Source organism: Cyprinodon variegatus, unplaced genomic scaffold (assembly GCF_000732505.1).
Source record: "Cyprinodon variegatus isolate N-32 unplaced genomic scaffold, C_variegatus-1.0 Scaffold103, whole genome shotgun sequence".
In the NCBI taxonomy this organism is placed as follows: domain Eukaryota; kingdom Metazoa; phylum Chordata; class Actinopteri; order Cyprinodontiformes; family Cyprinodontidae; genus Cyprinodon; species Cyprinodon variegatus.
In genome coordinates, this window is record NW_015150556.1 from 363,296 (window position 1) to 376,901 (window position 13,606).

Consider the following 13,606-nt stretch of genomic DNA (forward strand, 5'->3'; position numbering starts at 1 on the left):
ATATTTTTTCCTTGTCCTATAGTGAACCTTGTAAACATGAGGGTTAACTTCTAGATTACAGGGAATTCAATAGTCTACACTCTGGAGGACTGCATTTATAATCTAAACCACTCAGCACCAGTAAAACTGTGCTGTTTGTACGGTGATGTCTTACAAACTACTCATTTCATAAAGAGTTAAAGATTTATTGCAAATGTAGTTTTCCTTTCTAAAGTATGAAATATGCTTTGCTGTATGCAATTATGAGTATAACCAGGATATTAACAGAAAATACTGATAAAAAACAAAACAAAAATCAACAGGTTTTTTTTGTTTTATAAATAGTTCAAGTCTGAGTGTGTTATCCAAAACAAAAGCATAGCTTTTAGAGGCAATTAGAAACTTGACATCTTAAAGCAACAGAAACAATTTGGAGTTAAATGGGATTTACATTGAACACATCAGGCTGCACCAGGTTCCAAACAAGCTCTTTGAAAAACGGCTCATTTTTTGTGGTGAATTTCATTTCATGACTGTTATTAAAAAAAAAAAAAAAAATCCAATTTTTTTTTTCGTGAATTCAATTATTTCTACAAACATTTCATAAAAGAAACAATGAGCCTCTTAATTCCCAATTTTTCCAAAATGCCCATGGATCTGGAGCAGCATCCATTTCTGACGCACAGACCCAGATCCAAAGCTCTAGGTGGGAGGTTAGACAGACCAGGACTATCAGCGCCTCATTCTATCACAGACACATTTGTGTCTCCATGGCAAAGACATGTTAAAATTAGGCTCCATTGTTTTGTTTTATTGTCGTTTCAACACAATATCTAAGCGATACCCAATGGAGGTCCCTTGTAGGATCAGTCCAAGCCGCATTTTCTGTCCATGTCTTCAATGTTCTGTTTGTAGATGCAGAGGATGCTGTTTTACTGTAGAAAAAGTATACTGAAAGCCATGATGACACAGCAGCAAGCCACCCAGGGACTCTTCCTCTCACCTGAAGAGAGCGAAAAATAAAAAATGTAAGTAAAAAAGCATTACATGTAAATGCAATGCGTAACAGCAGCGACTTCTCAACTAAAGCTGATTGCTAAGCAATAAAGGTAAGGCTATGTCAACAGAAAGACATTAAAGGGATACACTTGGTTGATTTTAAGGTCTTAGTTCATGCACTTCAAGGAGCCAGGATGTGACATTCCTCTGTGAGAGCAACATAACCACTCATTTAGAAGTATAGGTGAAGCACTGGTGGGTTTCCATTGTCCGGCGCCCAGGGAGCAGTGTGGGGTTAAGGGTTTTGCGAGAGTAACAGTCTGTGGGGATCAAACCGGGTACTTGCAACCTTCTTAGAGCACAGGCGCACTGCTGTAACCATTAGGCCAACACTCCCCCTTTATTTGCATGCAAATAAAAACAAGCAGGATGCGGCGGGGGCCTTGTGATTAGGGCATAGAGTTTGGAATCCTGAAGTTCTGAGTTCGAGCCCCACCACAAAATTTCATCCAATGTGAGATCAATAAAGTACAGCTAGATTTTTGGGATATTGTTTCACTTGTTCACGAATGAGGGGAAGATGGAGCGGGAGATTGATAGGTGGATTGGTGCGGCATCTGCTGTGAACCGGGCCCTGTACCAGTCTGTTGTGGGGAAGAAAGAGCTGAGCCAAAAAGCAAAGCTCTCGATTTACCGGTCGATCTACGTTCCTACCCTCATCTATGGTCATGAGCTTTGGGTCATGAGCGAGAGAATGAGATCCCGGATACAAGCGGCTGAAATGATTTGTCTCCGTAGTGTGTCTGGGCTCTCCCATAGAGACTTAGAGTAGAGCCACTGCTCCTCCACATCGAGAGGAGCTAGTTGAGATGGCTCGGGCATCTGATTAGGATGCCTCCTGGACGTCTCCCTGGTGAGGTGTTCCAGGCACGTCCCACTGGGAGGAGGCTGGCTTGGGAGCAACTTGGGATTCCCCCGGAGGATCTGGCCCAAGTGGCTATTATAAATTGAAGAGTCTGCCTCTATTGTTTGGAAGCTGATAGCAGACCATGTTAGACCAGCAGATTGAGAAGTTATGGAGTTATTTGTAACGACAAGGCCAAATGTTCAGCCTTCTAGATAAAATCCTAAATCAGAGAACCATAAACATGTCTTATCTGTTTTACTGCCGCTCCACAACCTTTAACTTAGTTAGTTTTAGTTTGAGCTTAGACTGCTAATTTAAAAAAAAAGCAGCTTGCATGGAGTATGGAAGTACTGTATATTGGCCCAAAGAAACATTTCAAATGATGCCAATACTTTGGTCAAAAGTTACACAATGATGCTTAAAAACTGAATACCATAAACACTCTGTTTTTAAATGATCAAAAATGTGTTTAATATTTTGAACCAACTTATCCAAATACATTAATAGAGATATATGTATAGAATATGTCAATGGGCTTACCTATCCTGGCACATTTCCAGAAAATTCCTAGTAGTCTAAAAGAAACAAGAAAAATATCATTAACAGAAAAACAAACATTCTGAACCTTACTTTAATATGGATAAGTTTGCTTTGAAACAAACCCCAGAAATCTTTAGAACAAGTCAAAGTAAATATAACCCCAAAACAATAAATTAATCAAAATTGCATTAACCTAAACAGGAAATATTGTATTTAACTTTTTTATTCTTCTATCCAAATCGATTTGGAAGTTGCTCATTTATAAATCACACCAATTTCGCTTTATGAAAAATAAAAAATAATTAAATCCCAGCTCGACACAAACCTCGAAGTTTGTGTACAAGGTTTACCACGATTTAACAATAAATGGTCCATGAAAAGCATCTGTCAATGGGCATTTAAATGAGCTAGCTGATCATTGTTTTTTAATAATTGCCATGGCAACCGCAGCAAAGAGTGATGAAAAAAAGGGTATTTAATGTATGTATTGGTGAGGGAGGTAGAGAGTTGGATAAATATTTAGGAGGTACAGTAGTGAATGACCATGAAAAGGAAGCACTATGAATTAAAGGAGTCTGATGTAGTGACTGCTTATACTAACAATGCCATCCAAGAAAAGAAGACAGTATTTTGTGTTGGATTTGTTATATTTCAGCTTTATGGAGAAATTCAAAGAGTAATTGTACTAAAAGTGACTTCAGGCAGAGTTAAAATATGTTTTTAGATTATGTTAAACACCTGAAGGGGAGTTGCTGGTAAGTTCCAGCTCCCAAGTGTCCCAGAATGGCTATCAGCTGTAATAAAGAAAATATTAAAACTCAACCAAGAGTCTTGATTGACAGAGCTCTATAGTATCTATTAAAATGTTATATGAATGGAAAGAAGGAATCTTAAAGCTATGTATTACAAGAGGAATACCTTTCCCATTAAACCACCATTACCCCAAGCTAGCTCTATTGAACAAATATATACTCGCACAATATTTCTATGTGAAAATAATAAAAAGATTCAGAGCATCTCCATGACTCAGAGGTTAGCATTAAATCTACAATTTGTTTTGCACATCTAATTAATCTCTACATCTGCTGCTCTTACCGCCATTTATAGCAGTGCTTTTCAACCCTGGTCCTCAAGATATGCTGCCCTGAATGTTTCTCTGCCGATTTCCACTAGTGGCTGATTAACTGCATTCACCTAAAATCAAGTGAATGAATACAGAACAGTCTGCTTGAATTAACCAGGGTCGAAAAACACTGGTCTAGGGAAATTATGTGCGAGTCAGTGAATGGGTTTAGCCATGGCTGTTAATGGACTGTACCAGGTTTATTGGCTAAGTGAACTTTAAAAGTTTGAACATCAATCAAAGGAAAGGATTTTAATGGTTAAAATATCTTATTCTACCAGAAATACTAATAAAAAATGATATACCTTAAAACAGTGTGCTAATTATGCAGTTTGATAAAATCACGGTTGAGTTAAAAAGCAGAATACATTTTTCTCCGCTTTACATCATATATATATATATATATATATATGAAAATAAATAAAATATATATATTTCATTTTTAAATCTGTGTAAGAACATACCCAGTTTTATTCTTGTCCAAAAGGCTGGGAGCCAGCGCTCTGATATAGGCACAGGTACAAATCAGAAGGAGAATCACCGTTAGCAGTGACTGGAAGTTGAAAATGGCCGACTGCAAAAAAACAAAAAAAGTAGAAAAGAGATATGCATCAAAAACTGGAAATGGTCTTTTTTACGCATCGACAAACAGCAAGAACTTTAGTGCTAGCATTTTGCATCAATGGAAATAATCACGTATTGCCCTCATTTAAAGAAGAATTCTAAACTATCCTGTTAAATGAGAAAGCTGCAAAACATGATTTTATTTATGCCTGATGTTAACATTAATACCACTGAATTAAAAGAAGTAATCAGTTAATACAGGGGATTATTTTTTGTACTAAACACTTTGATCATGGGGCACAATTGCCAAACAATTTTCAATAAGCTTCTGCCATGTCAAAATATTTATTTCGACTCAGTGTTGCATTAAATTTTCACCAAAATCTTGCATTGGTGAATGTAGTCTGACTGCTGCATAAAGCCTTCTCCATGTGTGAAATGACGCTCCCTCAACCCCTCTTCCCTAATTTGAGCCCGATTAACCCCATATTCAGGTTTTCAGCTGACCTGATTTTACTTTCAAAATCTCATGAAATTTCATCGTTCTGTTACAAACTCTCGTGATATTTAACAAATTCTTGTGAGATTTTGTTAGTAAAATAGATCGATACCGCGTCAATATATCAACATATAAAAATATGGCAAAATTTCGTGAATTTTCTTGTTTTTTTTATTTTTTTTTATCTTAGCTGGCTAAATGCTGAATCACCACAGGTAAATCCAATAAAAATAATTATTTAGTGCATTGTTAAATTTAGTTTGAGTACCGTTAGACAAACAAATAAAAAGCTTAGCTTATTTGATAGGTGCACATGATGTGCTGGCTACAACAAAGTCTGTTATATTAAACTGGAAATACTTGCAATCTTTATTCTAGGCTACAAGTATAATGCTTTATTTTTGAAAAGAAAAAAATGTGAATTGTGAAAAATGTCACATTTAGTATAAATTAATGTGACAACTTAAATGAATAACATTTGGTGCGGATTTTTAATCTTTAAAATGAGTACATCACTTAAAGATCCTTATTGAATACTTTATAGCAATACCACTTTCTGTTAAACGTTTTTTTTTCCTGACATCTTAGTCACAAGTTTTAATTTTAACCACTCAAATTATTTACTTTTTGCAACCGACACGTTTAGCTGGTATAATATAACACTTCTTTATTAAGATTTAAAACATGTATGGTGTTAAGATAGGGCATTAATAAGAAAGTTAAATACATTTATTGTATCCTTATTGCCATTACAATATATATATTATCTTTCAATTTACTTATTATAATAATGGTAATGAATTCAAACAGTAAAGCTCCTGGGCTGATCCAACTAAAACTAATATCTGGCTAATATGCAGGGAAATAGGTGTGTTTGGTTCCTAACAGACCGCCCTGCTGTTAAACCATATGCACCTAGAGGAGCTATATTAAGGGTCCAGCTACGTGGCACACTTTGAAAACATTTGCTTTCGACATACTTAACTCCAACACAGTTATGTGTTATTAAGCAAATTCCTGGCGATACAAAACCCCGCTTGCATGACACAAAGTTCCGTTCGCAATGTGTCCGTTTTCGAAAACATCAAAACGCAGTTAGCTAAACTTTTAGCCTATCTTAGCTAGCCAGTTTGTTCAGCTAACATATGCTAAATCTGAGTAAACCTGCCAGCAGCAAGTCACGCAGCCTCCAATGGCATATACCACAAGAAGACTGTCTCTATCAAATATACAAATTCGATATATAGCATAAATGTAGCTGAGCAAAATAAAACAAACTTACCATTATTGATAGCAATCAAAGCCACATCACACTTCCTGTCCTTTGGAATTAACGTAACGTCTTTGGTTAACACGTACCATACGTAATGACGTACTGAGACGCGCTGAGGCTGTTTGCTGATTGGTTAAAAACAATTCGACAGACGACAAGCCGTTGAAGGGGGAAACCGAGCTGTCAATGTGAGTGCAAAGATCATCTACAGTTTTATTTCATCTTACAGCAGTTGCACCCCTCAACAATTAACTTGTACCCTTAAGTTTTTGTTCTTTGACTTTTTTCTGAGCTGGGGTTCATTTCCTGTCCTCTGTTTATAATACATGAGGGTTTTTTTGGTCAAAGAAAAGAACACCAGAAAAGTGCAGCAGAAACTTTGAATCTTGTTATTGCTTTTCCTGCACCATGAAGTACTAATAATGTACTGTGTGCTTTCTGTCGTGCACTGATAAATCCCGTGATAAAGTAGAAGTAGAACCTTGAAGTTTTTTTTTTTTTTTTACATTATGAGTACTTTTCAGTCTTAAAAGATAAAAAAGTCATGCAGTTCTGTTTTGCATGATAGCCCATCACAACATAGAGCATTATTATGAAGCAGAAGTTGATATGATGCATAGTTTTGATTTATTATTAAAATCTACCACGTGTGCAACACATGCACATTTCAGTGCATTTGCAATTGCAGGTCTTTTTATGTATTTCTAGGCACACATTGGACATTCAGGGGCAGAACTAAAGTCTTTCTACATAATGTACAATGGATTTAGGTCTGGATTTATTTAACTGAACCATTCTAACCTTCAAATCTGGTTTAATCTGGAAAAAAAAAATCTGTCCTAGTCTTGCAGTTTCTTTTTCTGTCTTGTTTTTTTTCTAGGATTACCCTATGTTTAGTCCCTTCATTATTCCCTTAATCATGCCTGCTATAGGACAACAAATTAATTGATACAGCATTAATCCCTAAATATTGTCTTAACTCTTGTCATACAAATTTCCACAAAGGATTAAGATGTTGTAAATTATGATGACGAAGTTAGGAAGGATCGCCTGTAGTGATCAGGATAATTTTTTTTTATTATTATTATTCATTTCAGGCAATTACATACATTGGAACACACAAGTGAATGCTAGTTAGTCAATTTAAACTTGGGAGTCATAATATAAGTAACAACAAAAACAAAAAACAAGGCCTGATAGGGAGTGGGATAAAAAAAAAAAGTTGTTAAAATCCCATCCAAGTGCTCATTCATGGTAAAAAACAAAAAAAAAACAAACAAACATGGTAATGGATAGGTACCATCAATGATAAAAGAACAACAAGCACACATCAATAGACACTAATGTACATTTAAGACCCTCTCTGAAAACACTGTGACCAAATTGACTGAATAGGATTTTACATCTTTGAATATTTTTGCATTGTATATGTTGTGAACTCAGACTGTTCCAGAATTTAACTCCACATACAGAGACAAAAAAAAACTTTTCAGAGTTGTTCGAACTTTAGAAAAAGTCTCAGTCTGAAGATGCTGTCGTGGTATGACAACGTTTGTTATGGTTGTTTTTAATGTTTTTTATTTTTTGGAGAATCCTTCTTTGCACAACAAAAATGAAAAATCCATTTATATGTACATTGTGTTTTAATACAATGCAGTTATTTAGTTGTAATGTAATGAAATGTAAAAAGTGCAAAAGGTGTGAATACTTTAAGAAACCTGTGTCTGTGACCTGAGTTTATTGTTCATTAGGTCATCTAGGTATACTTTCATTTAACATGTGAACCGTTTGGTAACTGCACAGTTTTTCATTCTGTCCAACTAAACTAAACTTAACTAAAAGAAAAAATCGAATTATTAAAGTATTACTATTGAGTTAGCCAAAACAAAATTTTGAGGATGTTGTATGTTTAAAATGTATAGTTCTTCCCCATAAATCTAGTTATTTCTTATAGGAACTAGTATCCATCAGCTTAAGTTTCAAATCCATTTATTTACACTTTAATATCATTCAATTAAAACTACATTAGCCATGATATTCTGCTCCGGGAAAAAGAAAGGTTTCCGTGCTATTGTCTCATGATGACGTAAAGATAGATTTTTGCGGTCGACTTTTCGCTCAACATTTTCACAATAAAGTCTCCTCCCTTAAACAAGCCACACACCATCTTGATTACATTTAAGATGTGTTTTGTAAATCCCATTTGACATTTCCTTCCCAGACACTCCTAGAGTGCACTTCACGCGCAAGAAACTCTGTCACTCTGTAAACCACACATAAATAATGTTTTAGATATTTCACTGTAGGGATTACAGTGTAAACAGGCTCACATTCCTTATAAAGTGATTCCGTTTTATAGTTTACAGCACACTGACTGCTGTTCGTCATAGCATTGTTGTCATATCAAGGTCCAAAGCAGTCATAGTATATGTAGTGCATGCTTTAGACCTATATGTGTTTGTATACTGCAGTTTTATCACACAGTATAACCTCTCTTTCCTAATGGTAACTGGTAATGCATGCAGCTGTCTTGGAAACACATACATCAAAGCAGTTATGACTGACATTGCTTCGTAGGGGCTGAGAGGTACTTAAAGTCTTGCTGATCTTAGATGCTGGAAGTTACGTGCTAAGTAGTGAAGTAGCATTTTTTTCTACATTTAGGATCAATTTGTTGCCCATTTTGCTCCAACAACACTCCATTTTGTAACTGTAAACAAGCCTGTTAGTACCAGTGTACTTCACCATTCCAGAGCAGTTTATATAGTCCTTTTTTTCTTGTCTGTCTTTCTGTATGATAGAAACAAACTCCATATTGTTCTGAGGAATTGCATTGCTTTACCTGGCAGTGCCTCCACTACACCAACCTCCTACTAGATGACGGAGCTTTCCCTCCTCACTCTGGCTGAGCCCAGCCTCTGTAGCCAGGGAGGTAATTTTAGCCATTGTTGGTTGTTCTAGTCTAAAACATTGGCCGTACAATAAATAAATATATATATATATATATATGGGTAAATCCTGAGCTTGTTTATCAAGAACCTGAGGCATCGCCAATATTAATTCAGATTATACTATGTATAGTCCAAGTACACAGCACTCCATCTAGTGTCACCCATGAACAAAACACCTACATACTTTAAGTCTTCTGCTTGAGGCAATCTTAAAAGAGAGCAGTTCCCTCTTTTGAGGTTACATTAAATATGTTGAAAAACAGTCAGCAAATGTAAAACTGTGTCAATGATTAAAAATTTGTTTTAGACCCTTGATCAATCCAATATAAAATTGACTCCCAGTAAGTAAATGGTGTTCACTGGAAACCTTTATTTTTTGTAAACCATTTGTAAATTAAAGATGACTTGAAATAATCTGCTGACAATATGGATGCAGAAGTCTCCCCTGGGGGGTTATAAACCAATACATGATTGGTATGAAACAGCCTTTTGTTAAGCCAATCATACACTGCGATATTTTCAATCATTGCATGCAGGGACAGATCAACTGTACGATGAAACTGCAGGGTTTAAAAGCTCACAGCTCAGGATGCACGTTCTCACACTGTGCTGTTAGGATTCAGACTGAGGACCCAGATACAACCAGAACACAATGGGAAAATCCTTTAAAAGATTTATTAAAGAAACTCTGCAGATAATTCAGGATCAGGGGGGCCAGAGCCTCTGGAGGGTAGAGAACAGGTTAGTGGCTGAGATGGATGATTAAAAGTTCAGACTGCTAAGCCACTAACCTTCTTTAATATCCATGCGGGGTGTCTTGGAAAGTCAGGGCACAGAAACAGGGATCCAGGCGGCACAAAAACAGATCTAACAGGGGCACCCTAGGCAGGCTCAAAAATCAGGAGGCAGAAACAGGTAAAGATCAAGTAAACAGAGAAAAATGCTAGATGTTTAGTAACCAAGGCTTTAAGGCAATCTGGCACTGTCAACTAGTAAGAGGCCTGCTTAAGAAGGCTGGCAAACAGGTGAAAGGAATCAGTGGTAATTAGGCTAAGAAGTAGCAGCACAGGAGGGCCAAATGAACAGTCAGAGCAGAAGGGAGAGGGGAATGAAACACTAGTTTAAAGGCCAAAAACATAACTCAGACGCGATCTTACGACAGCCATCTGAATTTCAAACATGTTTGATTTTCTCTTTGGTCATGAGAGGCTAATTGCGCCTCGTTACCCCCTGTATAATACAAGACGCACGATCAGGCGGAAAGTCCAAAAATCGTACAGTATATGCCCGGCTTTAGATAGCATAAATTGTCATTTTGAACAGAAAAACACAGAAAGATCCAAAAAGTTTAGAAAGATCATGCTTTACATCAAAAAAGAATTATAATAATGTACCGTTTGGGTTCAGCGGTAAAAGATAAAAATGATTCATTTTTCCGATTCTGATCAATTCTTTTACTGAAAAGAAAGAACTGGGATAGTGGCTATTAGAAATAACAGTTGTTAAATGTAGCTAATGGCATGACATAATGCTAACATATTTTTAAAAAAAGTTTTAATTTTCACTTTTGCATTCAAGTTTATACTGTTTATAAGGTCTAAAAGGAACAAATAATTAAAGATGAATTTCCCTGTGTTGTTTTTTTGGGCCAAACTGCTGTAATTCTTCACTAAACATAGTAAAATAAATGCTACTTTCTTTTCATTTGAATTATATTTTAACAGGAATTGAGTTAAGTAAAAACCAAAAAGCGACAATGCAATTAATGTTTTATTGAAGATTTATATCAAAACAGTTTAGATTACAGAGATAAATAAGTCTATACAGTTTTTAAAAATTCTAACCGTGTAAGTAAGAGTATAAGAAGCATATCATCAAAGCTATGTGTCACAGTAGTCTCTTGCTGATTATTTATTGGCTCCAGAGTTTGTATCAGAAGGTTGAGTATGTAAAGAGATGCTGTCAGTTAGACTAAAGAATTGGCTTTGATGGTTCTGCTTGGGTATCTATCCCACAAAGACAGACAGTGCCATTTATTTAATTAAAGTGTTCATCTGTCATTACCATCGGGTCATCGCTCCCTAGCAACAGATGTTACAGTAACTAATGAGTAGCTGGGTTCACTTTATGAGGTCAAAGTTGATGCCTTCAGCAACTTCATTCATTTAGCAACACCCTTTCTTAAAGCACAAAGGGTCATGCATAATCTGCTCCATGTTTCATTTTTAAATGTACTCAGGATGGTGATGTGTGTGTTAATGGAGGAAGTTCCTTGTTACTTTTATGTTGCCACTTTTTTCAGCCCATGTCACTCTGAATGACCTTGTGGCCCACGCTATTTTACTGTGTATGACCGAAGACATGACATAGGATGTATTAGTCATGTTGGTTTGTAGCTTTTTGACCCAAATGCAGAATCACATGGAGAAACAGTTCATTTTATTGTTTATTGATAGATGCAACAAGAATCTGGAAGCGGAGAACTGCAGGCAGTCGGTTGAACTTTCTGGTTGGTCTGAGGGGAGAAAACAGGCTGATCAGGAAGGAGTTGGTTGATGTCAACTGATGACTGATTGATTTGCTTACTTGAGGGATGAAGGGGAGGAATTATGGATCTATAGTGGTTTGATTCAGCATGTTTTGATTTAGTAGCCTTACCCAGGCCTTGATGTGCATTGATCCAGGTCTGAGAGATTTGGCTGGTTTTTGTTTTTGTTCAAAGATATTGTGCAAGGTTGTGAACCCAAATAAAAAGGCTTCAAGTGCCTAATATCTAATTTGGAATTTAACAAAAGTGGGTTAAAAAGAATAATCAAAAACCATTTAATCATTTTTTAAAATTTGAGTCAAGTAAATCAAGTATTTTAATTAAGTGACATTTGGGGTAAAACAAAAGAGTTTCATTGACCCATCACTTGGCTTTATCCTTGCAGAGTTGGATGGGAGTGGGTGAGTATATGGTCAAAAGATGGAACCTATGGAGTATTGGCAAAAAGAAAATAATTTGAATGAAATAATTCATATTCCATATAGAGGGATCAGCCTCAAAATAATGACCACTGATAGGCGAAGTGTTCGAAGTTTTCCTTGGAGCACCTTTTTTAGCTAGCGTGATGATCCATGCATGAGAGTAGAAGTAACCACTTATTCATACATTCATTCAACAATAAAAGTAAAGTCCTGCAAAAATGGAGTTCTGGACAAGCAGGCTTTCAGGGTCATAAAAACAATGAAAACCTGAGTTGAAACATATGCTTAATGTTAGTGCAAATGAAAATCGAAATAAAATCACAAGATTGCAATTTAGTCCTAATTCAGCCCTATTATATTTCAATTAAGGTTCAATTCAGTTAATTTATTTAGTGCCAGTTCACAACACAGTTGATTTCAAGGCACTTTCCAGAGGAAATTAAACAAGGTCATACAGATTAATCAAACGTCTTCATTCTAAGGAACCAAATTTCATCCAGTCTTTCAGTACATCCCCAACTCATTTATACCCACTCACCTTCAATCAAGGCATCTTCCACAGCTGCAAGTGGGACTTCAGTGGGAGTGACATTTGATAGTTAAGCTTTAGTGCTCGGGGGAAGTTTGGAATTGGGCCATGGACTTTGCAGGATTCCCTGCTCTGGGATGAGCACAAGGCAACAATAGACATCTGCTTGCATAATCTAGTTGACTCTTCAGCAATGCACTGAGCATGCATGCAGCAACAGTGGAGAAAGAAAACCTCCCTTTTAACAGGAAGAAACCTCCAGCAGAACCAGTCTCTGTGTGAGTGGCCATCTGCTTGGCAAAATGGGGTTTTAAGGAGACAGAATCAATAAATATATATAATATAAAAGTTTTGTTTTCCCGTTTGGCCAAAAAGTAAATGAATTAACACTTAGTAAAAGTGCCTATGTCCTTTAAACAATTACTTTTGATTTAGTTTTATTAAAGCTATTCCATTTTTATAAAAAAAAAAAAATCTGTAGTGTGCCATCAAGGTCATCATTTATCAATTTGTTGATACAGTGAAATGTTACTGCCGAAGGAGAAAGAAATATGAAATAATATGTTTCAAAACAGCATTGTTGACTGTGTAAACAAGCATTTTATAATGCAAATGTGTTTAACAGCAGCCATATACAATTTCTGTCTTTTTGATAATTGTCTTTGGTGATAAATTACACCTGCAGGGTAAGAAGCTAAGGGTTTTCATTTGTTTCTGCCTTAATTGTTAGCTTTAGTCTGGTTCCAGTAGCTGTGTAATTATCGTTAACATACCCTCAGATGCCTTTACAACTAGAAGGGAAAGAAATGGAGGGGAGGGCCCTGGTTTGGTCTGACATTTCACTCTTTATTAGCTTGCAAAATTATGAGTTGAATAATGTTTTCCTGCATTAGTTTGTACTACATTATAGAGTGGATCGACACTTATTACATGCACATAAATATTCATAAGAAAGGGACAGATCAGAACAACAAGGGTGAAAAAGGATGGGTCCCAAATGGTACAAAGGTCTAATCCTTCAAATTTGGAAAAAAGGACAAATGTATTATTATCAGCTGAAATTTGAAAAGCTTTCGATTTTGGACAGTCTTATTTCTTCCCAGTTGTATCATAATCCGCCTTTGAGGGAAATAGCCCTCGAGGGTTGCAGTCCCTGAAATTGGACACAGCAATTGTCATTTTTAGCTTTCCTAACTGCTAATTTAGCTACCCTTTTCCTTCCCTTTCCACACTCTTTGCTCTGTGTTTAAGAAGGGAAGTCATCTGAATCAC

General features: G+C 36.2%; 2 protein-coding genes across 3 annotated transcripts in view; one reads left to right on the plus strand and one right to left on the minus strand.

The window, feature by feature from the left end:
- Positions 1–685: 685 nt before the first annotated feature.
- On the minus strand, positions 686–5,987 carry tmem167a (transmembrane protein 167A). Its single transcript, XM_015374455.1, has 4 exons — positions 5,894–5,987; positions 4,013–4,122; positions 2,426–2,460; positions 686–982 (listed from the first exon to the last, which is right to left on the minus strand). The coding sequence occupies exons 1-4, from the start codon at positions 5,894–5,896 to the stop codon at positions 912–914; spliced, it is 219 nt and encodes a 72-aa protein (XP_015229941.1). The 5' UTR covers positions 5,897–5,987; the 3' UTR covers positions 686–911.
- A 34-nt stretch (positions 5,988–6,021) lies between these two features.
- xrcc4 (X-ray repair complementing defective repair in Chinese hamster cells 4) overlaps positions 6,022–13,606 on the plus strand; it is a 33,554-nt gene continuing 25,969 nt past the window's right edge. Inside the window, exon 1 of one of the 2 annotated variants that reach the window (XM_015374425.1) lies at positions 6,022–6,072. The gene's annotated coding sequence lies outside the window, so the exon portion shown is untranslated. Of the gene's footprint in view, positions 6,073–8,797; positions 8,817–13,606 lie in introns of those variants that run through there. The other variant, XM_015374424.1, reaches the window with a different exon arrangement.